Here is a 12,669-nt window from a genome sequence, read left to right on the forward strand (position 1 = left end):
AAATAAAAGTGAAAACTTAATTATATAAAATATGTAATTCTTCAAAAAAAAAAAAAAGAAAAGAAAAAATGCATGTAATTTAAGAAGCACCAAATTAAAACTTTTAGGAGCAGATCATAAGCTACTCGACTCGACTCAAAATTTCAACGAGCACTTGTCGAGCAATGACCAAAAATTCTTTGATCTTTATAATTTTGTGTTTTTTTCTTTAATTCTTTGTTTTTAGGTTTAAATAATTTTTAATTTCTCTTTTTGTGAGGGTATTTTCACCCTTAAAAGAAATAAAATTTCTTCTCTCATTGCTAGAGACTTTTTTTTACCCAAAAAATATTTGCTAGAGACTTTCTTTTTTTTATTTCCTTTTTTTTTCAAGAATTTCATATCTTTTATAGAATGTCATTAATGGAAGATGATCGGAATTCAAAAGGGTTTAGGGTTTTTTTTCCATCAATTTTCAATTCAATCAAACAATTATAATATGAAATTAGAATCTTATAGCTTCTAGTTGGAAAGATTCAAAGACATTGGAAAACGACCACTACTTGCGTCATGACAAGTTATGGGGATGAAGCTTAATGATATCCCTTTTTCCGTCACAAAATATGCTGTTTTACGATAGAAATTTCTTAAACAGTTACTTTGTATCCTTAGCAATCTAGTTAGTACTTAACATAAATTCTTAAATTTCCAAATAATGCAACTTATTCCTAGTAATGGTGCGTGGTACTAGTGTATCATAAGTTAAAAAGACAAGCCAAGGTATCACGTCACACTTCATTTGAGTGTTGTGTTTTTACTAACTAAGTAATTAAAATCCAACATATATTTTGTTTTTTTTAAAAAACATGTATTCCAAATACCCAACAGTTTCGAGTCCAAAAAATTAAGAGCTCAAATTGATTAATTTTATCACCCAATATTAAATTCAATAGATTTAATTCCGGTTCCAAAGCCATCAATTAATAATTACTTTTGCATAATTGGTTGGTTATCCAAAAGGCCAAAATTTTATTGATCAACCCTTATACCAACACATATCACAATACAACAGTAGAGCTCTCAACGAAACAATCCAAAATCTTTATACTCTACACCAAATTCAAAAAGTTTGTAACATATTAGACCCACATCATGGATAGTTCTCCAACCCTACCCCCTCTTTCCCCACCGCTTCAATTTTGTAATTTTTTCGTCACTTGGGATTCATTGGGAAAGTTGAATAAATATCACACAATTTGACAAACAAATAATCTAAGCTTTTGTAGTAAAAGAAAGCCATTGGTTTTTACATATAGCATCTACCCAAAGATTTTCTTAAAGACAAAAGGAATTATTTATATCATTCTTTTAACTAATAACCATATCTTTTGCCCCTCAATCATCTCAATAAAGTCTTCCATTGCCATTATTCAATGGACCTAAGTTATTTTCAAGCCAAATGATGAAAGATTTGAACTTTACTCTCTTTTTATCTATATTATATTTAATTTTTAATTTTTGGGTGTGTGTGAAAGATTGAAAATGAGGATAATGTATTAAATAGGGTTCTTAGCTTATATTATCTCTACAATACAAGATAGCTAAACAAGAGAAAAAACCTCTTTATAAAAGCTCCCTTATAATTTATTTTCCTCAAAGGTTTTAAATAAAGTATTGCATGTAAACCATATTCCTAGACAAGCAAAGAGTAAGTATAATCTTCAACAATGGATTCATGGAAGAGTAATCTCACTTCTTTCACGCTCATCCATCTTCCATTGGCTTGTTGTTCATCCCTGAAAGAAGCAATGCCCGTTTCCAGTCACTTGGAAGATATTAGTCATAATGTAAGTTTTTTTTTAATTAACCTTTTTCTTATTAGTCCACTAATATGTTTTAAGGGTTTTATTAAACCTAATATTCAATTTTATTCATTAATAAGAAAAAAAAAAGTGTCATTATAAGCAAATTCATCCAACTTATTTTTTACTTCATTCAAACTATTTCAAAATAATGAAAATAATATACTACGATATGTAATGTATGAAAAACCACAGTTCTATCATTAAGCTAGTATTTTTGTATAAATACATCTCGGTGATTTATTTTTTTTGTTTACCCTATCATTTATTGACCTCAAATTTGTATTGACAAATTAAGGATTTTTATAAACCTTCATTATAATGTTTTAGTGCATTTTAATTTTATACCACCTCCCTCCTCATTTTTTTTATAACATCTTCCTCTATCATGCTTATAATTTAATAAGTGCTCAATTATTTAATTTATATCAACAATATGTTTAATAAATTTGCAGCAATTACTAAGCCCCAAGATGACATTTGAAGTAACACTTCATGGACTTCTCTTATGGGCATCCTTAGGATTTCTTATGCCTATTGGGATATTAATTATCAGATTGTCCAATAGAGAAGAAAGTGGAACAAGACTCAAACTTTATTTTTACTTCCATATCACTGTACAGGTATGTAATATAATTTCCTTCTCAGTTGTATTTTATATCTAGTGCAATTGTTGTAAATTATTTAACGTGGTTAAACAACTTAAACGAATCAGTTCTCAACCAATCAAAATTTGCTAAAAAGTCATTTTTTTTTTTCACAATTTCATAAATACACTCCTAGGCTCCTAGCTTCATTTTTGTATGTAACGAACACTATGATAAAGGCTGTACTAATGATGTGGTACAAAAATTCTACTATAGTTATAATATGCTCTTTTTGTTATGATTTATATTTTTCAATCCGTTCTTTTGTAATCAATGTGTGAAAATCTACACTTTTTACCCACACTCAGTTAACTATCTTTTGTGATTTATAAGTTACTCTGTATTAGTTATATGAGACTTTTTAAAATATATATGCTTTAATTTCAAAATATTTCTTTATACTAGATATTATTCATGATAGGTATAAAATGTTCACTAACTCTAAGCGTAGTAAATCAACCGATTAAAGTGCATATAAATTGTGAAGATAGAAGGAGTGAATTGAACATGGATGAAGGGATCCGTAAAGCTTATAAAATAGAGTACTTCCGACATAGTAGCTTTTCTTTTGCTATCACTATGTGTTGTTAGTTACGGAGTATTATATAAAAGAAACTTTATGTTATGTGAAAATCATCATTACATACATACACCAACCTCCACGATTATTCAACTTTGGATATGAAGTACTCGATCATATAATTAACCTTATGGTGTGATTAGTAGCTAGCTAGGTAATCAGTTAACCCAAGTAACTAAATAAATCACCAATCTAATCAATGTCAAATCGTAGTGATTATTCTCGTAATTATTCTAAAAAGATAGAATCGTCTTCTAATGGTATATTAATTTGTCTCTAGAAGTTGATTATTGACGTGTCTATATATTAGCTTTAAAGTAGTAGAAAATTAGTATAGCACCCGTACGATGCACGACTTACAAATCTTGATACTCAAATTCATTTCACAAAATTTTAAAATAAAATGATTTAATAAGTAATAATGAATTTAATTTATAAATATGTCTTAATCATATATTTTTAACCCTCAAAATAATGATATACAAAAAACAATCTCTTTTTTTTATTCTTAAATTGTATGGAAAGATTTGTAAAATAATTCAACTTAATGAACTAACAATCAATACCCACATTAAGTCACATTTTTCCCTCATTTCTACTTGCGTCACTGTCCACCTCATTTTTAAATGGGGGGATTTTTCTATGTGGCTGGGTTACACGAGTTACTTGGTCAGGGGTTACTTGAGTTACTTCTGACCGAGTAACCCCTGACCGAGTAACTCGTAACCCCTGACCGAACCCCTCGTGTAAACCCTTGACCGAATAACTTGAGTAACCCATGTCCGAGTAACCCATATTCGAGTAACCCATAACCGAACATCTCAAGTAATCCATGACCGAGTAACCCTTAACGAACCCCTCAAATAATCCCTAAATTAAATCCTGATAGAGTAACTCGAGTGACCCATGACTGAGTAACTCCTGACCGAATAACCCTTCGAGTAAAACCTGACTGAGTAACCCCTTAAATAACCCATGACCGAGTAACTAACCCCTGACCGAAGAACCCCTCTAGTAAACCCTGACCAAGTAACTCGAGTAACTCATGACCAAGTAACCCCTCGAGTAACCCCTGACCGAGTAACCTCTTAATTAACCCATGATTGAGTATTTAACTAACCCCTGACCGAACCCCTCAAGTAACTTCTAACTGAACCCCTAAAGTAACTCTTGACCAAGTAACTCGAGTAACCCCTGCCACACGATGTAGCCAGCCACATATAAAAATTTGCCTTTTAATTGGCTATCTCTTTCCTCTAGCTTAATACGAAGTATATTTTGGAAAAGTTTACCATTATAATAACAATATGATCATTATATATTGTACTTTATATCACAAATAATTTCGTATTCTTTTTCTTCTCAATGGCCTATGTAAACACTTAAAGTTTAACATGAAATTTTTAAAAATAGGATTTTTGATCCCATCACTTACTACCTTAATTTTATTATATGATGAATTCATCTGATCATCACCACACACCTATTGGACCTTTGACAACCAAAAATCTACAAAGCCTCTAACTTAAAGCTTAGTACAAAGTTTTTTTTCCCCTAAAATTTTAACCTCGGAATGATGTTTAGGCTTGTCAATTATTTGATTATTTGTCTTTTTTTTTTAATTATATGGAATCATTTAATATTTTATTGCATATATATAATAGTAAATAAAATATACAAGCATATAAGAGAAGAAAAAAAAAAATTGAATATCATTCTTACATATCACCAGTGACGGCGTATACAAAATCTACAACATATTTTCTGTGCGACTGGTCACACTGTTTGACTGCTTCTAAAAAAAGGGAGTATTTAACCCCTATGACACTCACAAACTAATCCCTATCATATTGATATAGTAACTTTTAAGCCTTGTTCATTTCATCTTATATTTGTTGAACTAAATTTATTTTTGCTGATCTTAAATTATTTTTACTGAATTGAAATTATTTTTGTTGATATTTTTTTTATTGTTTCTGTATTATATTTCTTTAAAATAATTGCTTTTTACTGAACTGAAATTAAATCTACCAAATTGAACTTATTTATACCAAACTGAAATTATTTTTACCAAATATTATATCTTTAAGGTGTAGTGAACATAGTCTTATTATACCTATTTAGTAACCCTTAAATAACAACGTACAACACGGACAAAGTAACAACTATAACACTAAATGGGTAACCCCTATAACACTAACTGAGTAACCCTATGATGGTTGGCTACACACATATAATATTAGTATAAAATCTATATTAAAAATGAAAATTATAGTTTTTCTTATAGGGTGGTACGTATACACTTACATGCCTCATATTTATTATTTTTTTTATATGCATTTATTTATTTCTATTATGGAAATTTATATATGATAGATAAATAAAATCATTCTTATGCACACTTGGTACTAATATAATTTATAAAATTTTCTAGCTTCATAAAATGATCAAGAATGCTTATAATTTGTGGCTATTCATAATCTATTATTAACTATCATTGTAGGAAAAAATATCACTTGTCAATCTTTTACCAAACTGTAAGAGATTTTTAATACATAAATTTTATATATATAGAGTGGTAAAATATAGGATAAATATATCTTTTCTATAAATTATATGTATCACTCCATATCTTTTATGAGAGACATCTTGATATTGGCTTGAATTTTGTCACCCTATAATATGAAATCAATACATGTAAGTATATAGAAGTTACAAAAAGGAAGTTGTTGATGCTAATAAGATAAAATCAATATAAACTTTACCACGTGAATTTACCTTTTCATCAACCAAAACTAACTCAATTGATTTAGTAATGTTTGGCTTGTAGTAATCGGATTTACGCCATAGTCTCACAATCCTAACTCTAATTTTCCAACTCTCTTTTAGTGGGGTAATATCTCTTATCATAGTGAATGCCATCATTAATATAGATATTAAACACAAATACTATGTATTATAAATTATGTGCAATGGTATTTGAACATTAATTATGTTAAACATCATACATGGTAATTTTTTTTTAATTATATCTTCAAAAAATATACTTACAAGATATATATGTATTCTAATGTTAAAATATAAGATAATTACATTCTGTATTTATGTATATGGCTTAGTTTGTTAAGTAAATATTCTTGTGCATAATTGTAGCTAATAAGTTTGTTAAAGAGCAGCGGAAAGAAGAAAGAGGTGGGGAAGAAGATAGGCAGATTGTTAGGGATTTTAGGCTCTAAAATAAAATAATACCATGAAAGAGTTTGAATCCTTGCCTTCTCATTAGGAACATATGTATTATATACAAATTACAAGAGTATAATTACCCTAAACTTAAGGAAATTCATTAGCTAAAATTATGCACAAGATTATTTACTTAACAAAGATAAGCGATATACATAAATACGGAATATAATTATCTTATATTCTAACAGAGAAAATATATTTTCAATATTTTTTTTTTGAAAGAAGTCCCAAAGGACAATTTCATTAAATAAAGTCATACGACATCTAAAATTGACAATTAACGATAATGAAAACAGATTTAACAAAAGGAAAAAAGAATTAATCAGGAAAGGGCTAAGAATCCAAATACATAGATATAACACTTCGGCATATTCTCGATTTGTTATCTCATACAACTTTTTAAGTGGATCCGTCGCCGCTTCGTAGTTTTGTGAGGAAGAAAATTCTTGTGTTTGAATCCTTGCCTTCTCATTAGGAAGGTATGGATTATTTACAAATTACAAGAGCATAATTACCCTAAACTTAAGGAAATTTATTGGTTAAAATTATGCACAAGAATATTTACTTAACAAAAATAAGCGATAGACATAAATACGGAATATAATTATTTTACATTCTAGATGAGAAACTATATTTTCAAATTTCTTTTTTTTTTTTTTTTGGAAGAAGTGCCAAAGGACATTAAATTTCATTAAATAAAGCCATACGACATCTACAATTGATAATTAACGATAATGAAAACAAATTTAATAAAAGCAAAAAAGAATTAATCGGGGAAGGGCTAAGAATCCAAATACATAGATATAACACTTCGACACATTCTCGATTTGTTGTCTCATACAACTTTTTGAGTGGATCCGTCGCTGCTTCATAGTTTTGTGAGGAAGAAAATTCTTGTGTTGAATTCGTAACCCAAATCCGAGCCATAATCAATTGAAGGAATTCGAAAAAACCTTGTCTTTCGAAGGAGATAAACTCTTTCTTTCGAGGGAGACATTATTATAATCTAAAAAACAAAGAAAACGTAAAAGAAATAAAGATTGGGGCTTTCCACCGGTGAAATCCGATAGAAGCCCCTTCAAAATTAACAATGAAGGCTAAAGTTTAGGAGAGAGAATAGAGGAGGCTAGGATTTTTTTTTTCAACAATCTTTTGTGAATGTTTTCAAATTTCTATATATGAGTATTAAAAAAAAAAAAAAAACTAGGGACACGTGGCAGCCATGGAGCTAGTGTACCCTGTATTAGTATAGTATATAGATAGATAGATTTCTGCAAATGAATAGATTTTCACTTGGGTGAGAAAGTATATCGGACATTTAGACTTTGTTGACTTCACCTTAAAAAATATAAGGAAAAATTGTAAAAAAATAATACAAACTTTAAGCAGTCCGCCAAAAATAAGTCAATCTTTTAATTATTTATGAATAATACAAACTTTGAGGGTATCCGCTTTAAACAAGTTAAAACCGGTTAGTTATCTGATGAAAATGTTATATGGAACATGTGGCATTGTATTATTTTATTTAAACTGTTAAACATGTTTATAAGATAAATAAAAAAATTAATCGGCAAAATAAGTTGTAGGTAAAATAACTTGTTTAAAGCGAATACTCTACTAAGTTTGTATTATATAAAAATAATTGAAAGATTGACTTGTTTTTAGCAGACCACTCAAAATTTGTATTATTTTTGACAATTTTTCAATAAGAAAAAATTGTAAAATTAATTTTAGTTTAGTAAAAAAATTTCCAGTTTAGTAAAAATAAGTTTAGTTCAGTAAAAATAAGGAAATATTTTAAATTAACACCCAAAAATGTATCCATTTTCAAAATAACTACTCGTTTAATTTTTTATTTTATTTTACCACCCCTTAAATTATAAACTACTCAGATTACCAACCATTTCAAAATTCCGGTGGATTTCTGTTTTGTGGACCCACCCAATGGCTTGTAACGGCTATGTCTAAGCATTATAATCAGCCCTGACTTCACTCCACCTCCTCCTTAAACCACTTTATTGAGTACAAGACAACCTAAAACCAAAAGTAAACAACTAAAAAAACCAAGAGCTTACTCTCTGAATTGCCAGTACAGCGGATCATCTTCTTCCTGTCACCACTAAGAGTCGTTCGGTGGGGTCCTCATAAGAGAAATTCACCGGAATTTTGAAATGGGTGGTAATCTGAATAGTTTTTGAATTTAAGGGTGGTAAAATAAAATAAAAAATTTAACGGATGGTTATTTTGAAAATGGATATATTTTTGGGTGGTAATTTAAAATTTTCCTAAAAATAATTTCAGTTCAGTTAAAATCAATAACTTTAAAGAAGAAATATATAACAGAAAATTAGTAAAAATAATTTCAGTTCACTAAAATTAATTTTTGTTCAGCAAAAATAATTTCACTTCACTAAAAATAAGGTGAGGTAAACGGGGCTTTAGACTACTCTTTCAATTTTGAAATAATTGTGGCATTTTAATTACTAGGTAAATACTAGTACTTGTCATTACTTCAGACTAAACAAAAATTAATACTAAGCCAAAAAAGATTTGACACATTTTGTATGAAGAAACTTGTATTACTAGCGTACTAGATTTTTCATTTGTTGGATATAGTGCCTTATATGTAAGATAATTTATAATTTATAGGTAAGGACTTTAGTCAAAGTGATGTGAGATCTTTAATTATTAGATTTATCATAATATGTATAGTAATTTTTTCACAAATACATAATTAGAGATATTACAGGTGCATTGTAAAATATTACATTAGCAAGCACAAAATAGTAGAACGTAAACATCATTATTATGAAACAGAGGTCGTAAGTGAGAATTAGCTAACAAAACCTCAACAGTTATTAGTATTCTTTTTGTGTTTTGTCTCCATATAACCCCTACAGAAATTATAGCTTTTTTTCTTCTTCTGCGATGTATAAATGAATATGTCTAGTATCTGGTCCAACATACATAGAGTTCAAATGATACATAAACTCTAAACAATATGGAGTATAAGATTTTGTGCTGTACGTTGTATAGTTTAACATTGTAAATTGTAATGGTTTATACAAAGTAATGCAATTAATCATACTATATAGTGTTTAATATTAATCATCAATACTTAGCTATAAAGGCAAAACGATGACAATATCATTTTAACACTTGCATATGTTCATTGTTAATTAATACTCACAATAATCGAGCATGGAATCATGGATTGTTACTTAATGGATACGTTTAAGTGAATGCAATTTATAGAATCCAATTCACACTAATTTTTCATTTTTTTTTTCTGTTTATTTAATGGTCAATTTAAACTTTTACGTTATATTTACACAATCAAGTAATCAAAAAAAAAAAAAAAAACATCCTTAATCTTTTCATTGCTTTTTTGGTGTGCTAAACACAGACCAGATAATCCTTGACCAACTGAGTAACCGCTGATCAACCGAGTAATTTCTTACCAAGTAACCCCGGTTACACCATGTGGCCAGCTACATATGAAGTTTGAATATAAAACATTATTGATATATACTTTCGACACTAAATGGTCAAAATTATATATTGGCAAACATGAATATATTAATACTCCCTCCGTGTTTTAATGTTACAGTTTGACTTTTTCACTATTCACATAATAATTTTGACTTGATTAATTTACTAATATGTAAAAAACAAATGTTATTGTATAATACATTGTCGGAATCGTTATAAGGTACACTTTCATATTATAAAATATCCTATGATTTTAATAACATATAATTACATAAATTAAGGGTCAAAGTCGTGTTTCGGCATGTGTATTTGGTCAAACTGTAGCTTTTATTAAAACACGGAGGGAGTACCATTTTTCATTGGGCATTATATTAATTTAAATTACATAAAATTCTCCTTTTATCTAAATTATGTACTTATATGCTTATATTCTTAGCAGATACTCTCATTTTCCATTGCCACTGCTGGAGCTATTAAGTCGATCAAAACCTTTGAGAATTCTTTCAATAACAGCCATCAGAGAATTGGTCTAGCACTTTATGTCGCTATTTGGGTTCAAGCCGCGATTGGATTTTGTAGACCGCATAGGTAATTGACTAATATTGCGCGCATGAGCAATATATGTTACTCCTTTTGTTTCAAATTATACGCCTCAAGTGCTTTTACATGCATATATAGCTCATAATTAATGTCATTTAAACTTAGTTTTTATTACCATATTTCAATTTTAACCAATAAAAATCATCTTCATCGACTTGGTAAATTGGTTAATCAGTAAAATTAAAATATTTTAGAAAAAAATAATTCAAAAAGACAGATTGGTTAATCAGCAAAATTAAAATATTTTAACCAATAAATTTGGATTGAATTGACCAGTAAGAGACATTTGTTTAGGTGAGGAATTTGTTATATACATTCGGTTGCACCTTTCACCCAACTAATCCAAGTTAGTTTTTTCTTTTTATTTGATCATTAAATGAAAACAATCATTAAAATGAGAATAAAATACTCATGGGTGTACGGTGCACCCGGATATATATAACAATTTCTCGTAGGGTCATTCTCTGTTCTTTAATTAGAAAGAATTTTAATAGCTGAATATTACAAATACGCATATACCAATCAAATTAATAATTTCACTTAATTAATTATATTATTATTTTTGCAGAGGAACCAAAAAAAGGAGTTTGTGGTACTTCTTTCATTGGATATTTGGCACAATTACTTGCATAGTGGGAATTCTCAACATTTACACAGGCTTAGAAGCTTACAAGAAAAGAACCAAAAGAAGTGTGACTCTTTGGACATTTTTATTCACAATTGAAATTTCTTCAATGGCTTTCTTCTATCTTTTCCAAGACAAATGGGATTACATGCGAAAACAAAGTGTTTCTTTGAGAGAAGGAGGACAAGTAAGACCTTCAGATGATCAAGAGAGCTCTATAAGGGATGGTAATGATAATAAAAATTTGTGGAGGGAGCCCTGCTCCAAAGTTAATGCACTAAAAAATTTGTTCAACTAAAATGACATAAAATTATATATATATTTTTTCTTACTCACAATTGTTTTATGATTTTCTCTCTTTATGATTTTCATAGCAAATTTGCAATGCTATGAAATAATTTTTTTTTGGCAAAAGATTGTGATGGGTGTATTTGTAAATATGAGTTCAGTTATATAATTCAATCAATTTATCAGTATTAAATATAAATTTCAAGTGTTAATATAAATAACATAATACTAAAAGCGAATCTGACATGACACTTGTCATGTTTTGATTAAAAAATTTCCCGCCACTTTCACTTTTCTTTTTTTTTTTTTTCAAATCTTCATGCATATTAATTGGTATTGGTATATCCTATAACTAGGTTAGTTCCCGCGCCATGCATGGTAATTTTCAATAATCATTATTAAACTATCTTTTAATTACTTTTTTTATATAAAAAAAAAAAAATCTAAAAACATAGTTGACAAATTTGGATCAAAATGAATGATTACGAAAGATATGTTAAATCTTTTTTATTTTAAGCTATACAAAAATTTGACATATCTTCAACACAAATATTTCAAAATAGTAATACTTCACTTTCTCTAAGCTAAGCTAATTATATAGTAGCAATACATAATCGTATATTGAGTAAACTATAATTACTTAGCTTGTTACTAAAAGTGAGTAAACTATAAAGTTAAGTATGATATTTAAATAAAAAAAATATATCAATTGATACAATCAAGGTGATACTAAGTAAATCATATCTTGAACTATCCAAAAAAAAAATAAAAGTAAATTATATCTTGAAGATGCGTACAATAATAATAATAATAATAATAATAATAATAATAATAATATCTTCGGGGCCTGGGTTTGGTGACTGGCAGTGGCGGCTTGCCACCTTACCATTTGCGTTTAGAGGGCTTGGTGTTTATTCCGCAGGTGATGTTCGTCACTATGCTTTTCTTGCTTCTCGGTTGCAGTCTGCTGGATTGCAGACACAACTTCTACGGCATGCTGGTGTTGTTGGTCTTGGACGAGCCTTTGAGGATGCGCTGGGTCTATTTAATGGAACAGTGGAGTCTGACATTTTGAGTAATCCTAGTGAGGTCGCTGCCGCTAAACTTATGAAATTGGCAGATATATATTTCACAAAGGTCGCTTTAGCAGAATCTGCTTATTCTTTAACTCCTCAGCAATCAGCAATATGGAAATCACACCTCTGCTTTACTTAGGGCGGTCCCTATTTCGGGGTTGGGTCAGACGATGAACGCCAAGACTTATCGCTGTGTGTTGTGCTACCGGTTGGGTGTTCCATTGTTCTCTATCACGACGCCATGGTCTGCTTGTTCAAGGGTTTTTACTGGGGATAT

The 12,669-nt window shown here is 29.1% G+C and overlaps 1 protein-coding gene across 1 annotated transcript; it reads left to right on the forward strand.

The window, feature by feature from the left end:
- The first annotated feature begins 1,450 nt into the window (after nt 1-1,450).
- Nucleotides 1,451-11,378, forward strand: LOC145579206 (cytochrome b561 domain-containing protein At4g18260-like). Its single transcript, XM_081636456.1, has 4 exons — nt 1,451-1,826; nt 2,297-2,464; nt 10,243-10,391; nt 10,972-11,378. Exons 1-4 carry the CDS (start codon nt 1,707-1,709, stop codon nt 11,324-11,326), a joined length of 792 nt encoding a protein of 263 aa, XP_081492582.1. The 5' UTR covers nt 1,451-1,706; the 3' UTR covers nt 11,327-11,378.
- Nucleotides 11,379-12,669: the final 1,291 nt, after the last annotated feature.

The sequence above is a fragment of the Chenopodium album genome, chromosome 14, assembly GCF_948465745.1.
Source record: "Chenopodium album chromosome 14, dcCheAlbu1.1, whole genome shotgun sequence".
Taxonomy (NCBI): domain Eukaryota; kingdom Viridiplantae; phylum Streptophyta; class Magnoliopsida; order Caryophyllales; family Amaranthaceae; genus Chenopodium; species Chenopodium album.